The 9,207-nt window shown below is 47.3% G+C and overlaps 1 protein-coding gene across 1 annotated transcript in view; it reads right to left on the bottom strand.

The window, feature by feature from the left end:
- Window positions 1-829: 829 nt before the first annotated feature.
- LOC102372945 (scavenger receptor cysteine-rich type 1 protein M130-like) overlaps window positions 830-9,207 on the bottom strand; it is a gene marked incomplete at its 3' end in the record, with an annotated part of 12,949 nt that continues 4,571 nt past the window's right edge. Inside the window, exons 2-3 of the mRNA XM_025195312.1 lie at window positions 2,639-2,953; window positions 830-1,144 (exon numbers count right to left, since the gene is read on the bottom strand). Coding sequence (XP_025051097.1) covers window positions 830-1,144; window positions 2,639-2,953 — 630 coding nt within the window. The remainder of the gene's footprint in view (window positions 1,145-2,638; window positions 2,954-9,207) is intronic.

Below are 9,207 nucleotides of genomic sequence, written 5' to 3'. Positions count from 1 at the left end.
TCGGTGTCTAAGAATATGCTTCACTCCTCTGCATCTGCTGCCAGAAATTCTAGCAGCAAACAGTAGCTATGGCCACCAAGATGCTAAAGGATATGTTCACCTGCATGCTTCTGGTAGCTCTGGGCAGCTCCAGTCAGCTGCCGTGTGCCACATTACGAAGTATAATTTAAGGTACCACCTGCTGAATGAACCATGGCAACTGCCTGAAGGAGTGAGGGTGTCTTGACTCTCATCGGGCTACTGGGTGGCAGCAGGAGTTTTCAGTGAAGATAGAGTAACTCTTGTGGCAGAAGGGAAGGTTCTTCTGCTACTAAAGGGCAATGCTTAGGCTTTGCCCCGTTCACTACAGTCCTTGCCCTCTCTGCAGAGAATGCAGAAGTGGTCTCACAGAGGAGGGTGATGCTTGTGGCCAAGACAACAGAGCTATGATGCAGGAGTAGTGATCATAAGGTCCAATATACACAGAGAATGACAAGAACTACACGGCACATTATATTCTGGAACAATAAGCAATCCCTGTAGACTATGTCTCTCTCTGAGTAACTGAACTGGCTAGCTATTTCACTAAGAAACCTTGCCCCAATTACCAAATCATCTAAATTAGGGTGCATCTCTAAGTAATAACTATCACTGTAATAGGTTCTTGCCCCATTGCACTAAGAAAGCAAAACAGAAGTGACTATATAAAAGCAGTGACTATATAAATAAAAGCAGTGTCCTCTTAGATATTCCTCCACTATGAAGCAGGTGAGGGAAGTGGAAAATGGTTGAGTGGAAAATTCTTGTACCAGTGTTTTTTGGGGCCAGACTCATTGTTTTCTTTGCTCACCTGAACAAATCACACTGACATCACGGTCATGGAAACACTGAGAGACTCCCAGGGCAGTAACCGGGCAGTGCCATAAATGGGGTTCAGTCCCATTACAGTGGAATGTGTCTCTCCAGACGGGCCCCGTTCCTCTCCCAAAATGCCCTCCTCCTGGAGCCAACACTGCAAATCCACAATCAAGCTGACGACAGAGAACGTGGGCATCTGATAAATCCCAGCGCGAGTCACACACGGTGCCCCAGGCACCGAGCAGCTGGACCTCCACTCTCCCTGAGCACTGTGTGCTGCCGTTCACCAGCCTGAACCCTGTGAACCCTGAGGAGAAGAGAAGATGGACAGTGATTAGAGAGGAGCACAACAATGCATGTCTCATTTTATACCAAATAGTCAAAGAACAGGAAATCAGAAAATGACACCCCTTTCTGATTATCTTGGCTTTTCAGGGATTTTACCAGAAATGGATTACAATTCTGCTGTCCTTCCTTCCAGCAAAGGGATATCTCTTTATTGCTCTACCCAAGCCCAAAATTCATATCAATGCTGTCTTGGTGTTGTGTATGTAGGTTTGAAAGGGTGAGCCTTTGTTGGGAAAGACAGCTTATAAAGAAAGAAAGAAACACATTAATAAATTCTAATATAATAAAAGCTTTGTCTGTGTCTCTGTTTGTCCATAACACTCTGGGCTAACTGCACATGTGCCGCGAAGAGGGATGGTGCTGATTGGCTAGCCCAGGGGGCCCGGGCACAACTGTGTGCCAGGGCTCAGGGGAGTGAGCGGATGTGGACGAAGGGCAGGGAGCCACCGCACTGCACTTCCCCTCAACAGCAGCCAGCAGGGAGGGGAGCAGGGAGTGGGTGGAGGAGCAGGGAATGGGGGTTGCAGCAGCCACCACCACCACTGGAAGAGCCATGGGGGACTGGGGCTTGGGCTGGGGCTATGCTGGGCTGTTCCTGACTTGGGCGAGGGCTGCATTCAGACCAGACCAGGTCCTCGGACAATGGGAGTCCAGCAGCTCCTCTAGGGCCATAGCTGGTCAGCTCCCGCTGCTATTTGCTCTGGGGGGAGCTGACAGAGGGCAGCACGTTTCCCTGGGGCCATCGGAGCCTGGTTGCTCCTCCAGAGGGGAAGGCAGTTGGCCCCCACTGCTGCACACACTGCAGGGGAGCCAGGGGAGGGGAGCACATTCCCCCCGCCCAAGCTTCCCTGCACCATGCTCCTGCACAAGCCACCAGGCTCTGATTGCCCCCTGGCCAGGCTGTTCACAGTGAATGGGGCACCCGGCCACACCAGGTGTGTGCAGTGTGTGGCATGTGGCTGGGTGCATGCAACATGTGGCTGGGAGCACGCATGTGTGCGGTGTGACTGGGTGTGTGCATGGGTGTGATGTGTGGCTGGGTGGGTGGGTATCACTGGGTGGGAGTGTGGTGGGTGACTGGGTGTGGTGGGTGGTGAGTAGTTGGGTGTGTGAGGTAGGTGGCTGTATGGGTGGGTGTGGTATGTGGCTGGGTGGATGTGGTGTGTGTGGCAAGTGTGTGGTAGGTGATGTGTGGCCTGGTGTGTGTCCAGTGTGTCGGGGGGCATACAGGGCCAACCACAGAGAGGGGTGGGGGAAGGTTGCATGCAGCCAGACACAAAACGGGTGGCACTCCGTCCCCACTGCCCACCCATGATTCATAATGGACACTTGGCTAGTAAATAAATAAATGGCTTCCTGCAAATGCCAGGGATTGGATTCAGTGTCTCAGGTGGACTGTTTTGGTACTACATTCCTATATTCCTATTTTTAAGCTACCACACTAAATTCTTACGTGAACATATGAGGCCAGCATCATCTGCATGTGAGCCTGTCTGATTCATGGGTGGTGCTCGGGGGCAGTACGCAAGATGAGACTCATTTCCCACACACTGAAACTCTTCAGTCCAGATTGGCCCTTGTCCTTCTCCAAAGTGATCTCCTCCTGTGATGGATACAACTGCTCCACACTGTAGCTCATTACAAATCACACTGGCAGCTTTAGGATCAAGGTGGGAATCACTGACAGTAGCCCAAGTGTGTCCAAGTCTTATCTCCAGACGTCCTGAGCAGGCATTGTCACCTTCAATCAGCCGGGGCTGTTTGTCACCTAGAGTCAATCAATCCATCAATGAATGTAACACTGAAACCCCTTGCCCTCCATTTCAGCTTTTAGTAAATGCAGATAATTTTTTCAAACCTTTTGCATGCCAAATTCTTTTAAAAATAGGCAATTAACCTCCCATACACACATTAATTAATTTTCTACTTCTCAAATATTTAATTATTAACTAATCACAAGGGATAGGGCACATGACTATTTTATTAAACACTTTGCTTTCTGATTAATTATTCTGATATTGTGTACTACACTGTTACTAATTGTTAACAAAAAGTTTTGTGGTTTCCACTTTCAGTTGAACAGGAAACAGCTTTAAATAATCCTATCACTTATACTCAAGAAAGAATACAGTAAGTAAGGCAGAAGAAAGAATAAGAAAAGCAAAGAGTGGAAGAAAGACAAGTTGTACTAGCTACAAACTGAAAGCTAAGCATCTACTCTTTCACTCTCTTGCAACGTGAATGATTTGTACTTGTGAAAAGTTATGCACACCCTCATTGACAATTCTACTAGCAATGTGAGCAAAAGAGTTATGGTTTGGAAACACCACACATTCATTTTGCACAGCTGAAAAAAACTACAGAAGGCTCCAAGGAAAGAAAAATTCAGTCTCGGTATTGGGAGGAACATTCAAACAGCCAGAGTGACTGTGGAGATGAATAACCCAGATTGGGAGGTAACCGTAACACCATTAGATGACTTATTTGAGTTCAGATACAGCTCTTTGCAGAAAATGAACATCAGGATGTTGTAGTTGCACCAAGGAACTCTCTACTACTACTACTATGCTTAGTTAACTGCTTGCTCGAGTTCCCCAGGACAGCAATGAGGAAAGCATGCATCAGATTCATGCATTATCAATGTAACAGAATTATACAGAATTCCACTACAGATTCTCTGACACTACATACTGGGAGCATCTACATGTCATGCTACATCACCACAGTGATGCACTATGTCACTACAGTGACATGCTACACCAATATAGCGACGATGTGCATCTACATGTCACTGACAACTACTTAGCCATAGCTGCACACTCCCTCATTTAACTGCACCATAAAGGCAAAGTAGCTGCTAAATCTTACCATGCACCAAGTGCATGGCACAGTGCAGGTGTTCACTGTGCCATAGGGCAACATGTAGACGTGTCCATAATACAATTTAGGTGCTCAGATACAATAGCTTTTAAATGCAAACAATGTTTCTGATTTGAAATGGAGTAAAAACCTATAAATGGTAAATAGTAAATATGGCATCGGGAGAAGTGGGCTTAGGTTAATCAAGGGATTCTAAAGACTTGGATGTCCTCATTCTCAGTGAGCATAACAGTTATAGGAGTTGAGGATATTTACCCACATTCCTGTTGTTTCAGAAGGATGAGACACGTTCTTTTTTCAGTCCCTTTTCTTCCATGGCAATTTCCTGACAGGTGGAAGGATGGCTAATTCCTTACCTGAGCATGTGACTCCAGTATAGAAAGAAGGAGGGCACGTGAACTCCAGAGAGTAGGAAGTTCCCTTGCATTCCATTACTGTTGTCTCATCACCACGACAAAGAATTACTGGAACTATGTACGGCATGAAATCCTCCACAAAATGGCTGGCGTTGTGGAAACTCACTGCTGATCCACACCCAAGTTCTCTGCAAATTACTTGAAACACTTTTATAGATGCAACAGGAAAACATATTTTCATGAAGAAATCGCCAAATTTTGCTTCCACTCTGCCAGCACATGGACTGCTACCACCGGTAAGCTTCCCTCCATGATATATACCTTCAGTTAGAGAAGCAGGACAGAATTACAGAAGAGCACATTGAGTCATATCTCCTAGGTATTGTACAGGCTAGGAGCTCCCAAGCTCATTTAATGGTAGTTGCCAAACAGTTTTAGGCAAATATCAGTGGTGTATGGCTTTTGTCATTCATCTCTAAATCAGTCTCCTGGACTTTTTAGTGTATTCACTATGTCTAACTTAGTTCTGCCTCATGAGATCTTACTCAGCTACTTCTGCCTGCTTCCTGTGGCACATATGAAGTAAGCACAGGATCTGGAAACAGCCGTCTCTAATGTTTTGCACACCTCAACACTGAAGTTGAAGAAGGGACAGGTTCTCTCCCCTCTTTGTTTCATCAGTCATAGAAGCTTGAACTGTGCATTCAGAGCCAGCCAGGTGTCTGCTCCTATGAAACTAGTCTCTGCTATTGCTGCCGGCTACCTTAACAGTACAAACACATTTTCACAGCTATCTGGGTTACAAGGAAGTCAGAGAATGAGATGAGCTTTTCATACATGTCATGCACCACACAGTCACCAAGGACATTTGCAAATTTTTGGCTGAGCCACTATATCTTGCTTTTTATATTCAATTGAGCAAAACAGATGGAGAACAGAGCAGAAACTCCTACCCCACTGGGACAGTGGTCCAGGTTAGGACCCACAGCCCTTTCCATTACAAAGCAACAGCCACCTCACTATAGCATCTCTTCCTCATGGCCCATGCATCTCTTTCTCTTGGCTGCACAGATTCAAGAGGTGGGCTGGAGAAGCCTAATCTACTCTCCCTGCTCCTCACGTCTGGATCTGGAGCATATTCAAGGTAATTCATATTTAGACTAGCCTGTACAAAGTTGAGGTAAATGGTACCCCTACCTGAAGCTTGGAAAGTAGCCATAAAATAATAATAATAATAATAATAATAATATTTGGATGTAAAATATGTCTGTTATTTCTGTCATTGGTACTATCAGCAACTCCACACTCAAACACTTCAAATTTTCACTAGAATCCATATATAAGAGGTGGAACAATTATTAAGAGATTTCATAGTATCCATCAGCTTCCCTTCAGACCAATAGCTTCTGAACTGCAAAACTACATGTTAAAGGGCAACTGCTGAAATGACCACTAACTCCTTCAAATAATGGTTCGCTTTCTATTAAAAGGAAAGGGAATTCAAGACAAGACCTAGGAACGTCCATAACAAAAAGCTTTGTTAACAGAGAGTTAGGGTTTCCTGGTGGTTCCAGGGGAGTATTCAGAATGCTGAATTAAGCAAAACTCCACCCAAAACCTGGGAAATTTAAGTCAAGATATATGCCTCCATAGCTTTAGATCTTTCCTCTTTGCCTGATATCCCAGTAAGCCCAAACTACACATACAGTCATTCTGCCTTTCAACTGCACTGGACAGGACCTGATTACAACTACCTTACTTTACAGTCCAGCAGTTTAAGGCTGGCAAAGGTAACCAAACTCTGGTGTGCATCCACTGATGCTTCTGAATCAAAACCTGGGAAGTCATCTAGGGCTATGCAAAGCTTTGGGTGGTGATTTGATTTGGAGGGGATTCAGCTTGATCCAGTGCCTGAATCTCTGAATCCAAATCCAATCAGGGGACCAATTAAAAGGTCTGAATTGATTCAAAGCACTCTGAATCTTTGGAAAACATTCAGAGAGTTTAGATGATTCAGAGAGTCCCCAGTGGCTGCAGCAGGGGGGTGGGGGACCAATTAAAAGGTCTGAATTGATTCAAAGCACTCTGAATCTTTGGAAAACATTCAGAGAGTTTAGATGATTCAGAGAGTCCCCAGTGGCTGCAGCAGAGAGCTGCAGCCGGACTACAAGCTGGTAAATACTAGGGGTGAGGGAGTCAGGGCTGGGTCCTGGGGGAGGGGACCATGGGGAGACCCGCGCCAGCCCCCATCCTCTGTCTGCACCCCCAGCCCCTCCAACCCCCACACTCCCCCAGTCCCGCTATGGCTGTCCCACCTGCCCCAGCTCCCAGTACTTAAAAAAAAGCCCCACTCAAGAGGTGCTGCCAGGCAGGAGGCAATCCCTGCTTCCCCCCACTGCCCCATGCTGCATGGGGGGCTCTGTAGTAGCCCCCTGATCCCCCCCTCACTCCCCCAGTACTCGCACAGGTGCCCTGCCCAGAGTCAGATCCGGCCCTTTCAAGAAAAAAAAAAGAGAAAAGCCCAGGGATGGACCACTCCTGCAGCAGCCTTGGGGCTTCAGTGGACAGGAGCGGTGAATCAGGGGTGGGTCTTTTTTTTTTTTTTAAATGGCCAGAACCATGATGGGCATGGCAGCTGTGCGGGGGCTGGGGGAGCATCAGGCGGGCAGCCATGGGGGCCCCCCATGCATCATGGGGCATGAGCTCTGCATGAGTCCCCCCATGCAGCATGGGGCTTGGGGTGGCAGCAGGGATTGCCCCCCAACCTGGCAGCACCCACTGAGTTGGGGCTTTTTATTCCCCAGGTGCCAGGAGCTGGGGAGGCCGGGGCACTCATTGCCGGGCCGGGGAGGATAGACCTCACTGATTCAGCCGAATCGATTTGGGACAGTGATTGGAATCACTGAATCGAAACACTGTCCCCTGAATAGGCTGAATACGAATCCAAAGCTAATACTAGCTGCTTTGCACAGGCCTGAAATCATCCTCCCAATTTACTCAGCTCTGGTGAGACCACAGCTGGAGTACTACATCCAGTATTGGGTCCCCCCCACCTTCAGGAAGGATGTGGAGAAGCTTGAGAGAATCCAGAGGAGAGCCATTGATACGATAGGGAAGGCTGTATGAGGAGAGGCTGAAGGACTTAGGACTTCTCAGTCTGGAGAAGAGAAGGCTTAGGGGGGACTTGGTGGCAGCCTACAATTACATAAGACGGGTACATCAGGACCTGGGAGAACACCTGTTCACCGGAGCTCCCCAAGGGATAGCAAGGTCTAAGGGCCATAATCTCCAGGAAGGCCAATTTAGACTAGACATAGGAAAAAAGTTCTTTACAGTGTGTGTTTCCAGAGTCTGGAACAAACTCCCCCAAGAGTGGTGCAAGCATCTATTCTGGACTCCTTCAACAAACAGGTGGATTTATTTCTTGCTGGGGTCACTTGATCCCAGCTGACTTCACACCCATGGTGGGGGGCTGGACCTGATGATCTCATGAGGTCCCTTCCAGCCCCAAATGTCTATGAAATCTATGAAACTACTAATAGTTTGTCCAACACTATCATGGGATTCTCTGGTGTGCGACCTCCAGGTATCCCACATTGCACTCTTTTGGCCCCAAGCCTGGACCTTCTTTAATTCTGTCTGGTCACACTGGTCCTGACCATAGCATTTGATTACCCAAAGATAGCCAATCCCATTGCCATCTCGGTCAAGAAGAAGAATCAGTGGGTACTCTAGTCAAGCCACTGAAACAAGATGGCATATCACTGGATTCCCAAGGAAATGGCAACCCAGGTTTATGACCATGACTGAACCCAGCTGTGTTCCAAGTGCAAGGTTCTGAGACAGCAGTTCACAAAGGCACAGGACTGCAACTGCGTATCAGCACATGCAAGCTCACATGCACCTGAAACAATACACTCTCCCACATCTTTGCAGTAAGTAACATGGTCAGGTCTGAAAATGTGGTGGGCCCAGTGGCCCCTGGAACCAGCCAAGAATATAGTAAGGACTCCAGTCCAGCTGTGGTTGAAGATAGGCAGCCCTCCCAGGCCAACACAGCAATCCAGGTAATGAGCCAGACCAGGAACTCTCAGCCCATTCTGCTACGGAGCATCATCAGCCACAAGAGCCAAAGTTTCTGAACTGGACCCGCCCCCAATTTACAGATTAATTTAACTTAGCTTTTTGACTTGCCCCATCCCCCTTCCTCCTGCAACCTGAGAAAGCAGTAGGATTGACCTAGGCAGTCCCGGTAAACAACAAATTAGTGATAGATATAGGTACCTTACTACAGGTATAGTGAACAAGTGACCAAGCAAGAGAGCAAGGGAATGAGTAACAAAGCAGGTTTTAAAGCTTCAGGTCTGCCACTTGGACAGTCAGAGGAGCCTACCATGGCAGTTCAGGTTCCCCTCCATGCAGCCACAGTTCAAGGCTATATTCTCCCAGACTACTTGAAATGATTCCTTGTCATTCTGTCCCAGGCTCTAAATGCTGAAATTGTCTCCAACAGTCAGTTCATACTTCCTCTGATCCCCCATCTTGCCAAACTCAATTAATGCAGTCATGGCTTTGTTCACTATGGGGAAAAGATGGGGCACAGGGTGGGCTCGGAACCTGAGTCTATGCAGATGTCCCAGCCGCCAGCGGGAGGGTTCGGGACTGAGAGAGTGGTCTGGGTTAAAAAGGTAAGAAAGGTTTATTGACTTAACAAACACACAACTACGCATAATATAACAAGACAACGACAGATAATAACAATTCACGTTGGTAACTTATCGGCATT

The sequence above is a fragment of the Alligator sinensis genome, unplaced genomic scaffold, assembly GCF_000455745.1.
Source record: "Alligator sinensis unplaced genomic scaffold, ASM45574v1 scaffold161_2, whole genome shotgun sequence".
In the NCBI taxonomy this organism is placed as follows: Eukaryota; Metazoa; Chordata; order Crocodylia; family Alligatoridae; genus Alligator; species Alligator sinensis.
Note: the sequence above shows the minus strand (reverse complement) of the source record. Positions and strands in the feature narration are given on the sequence as shown.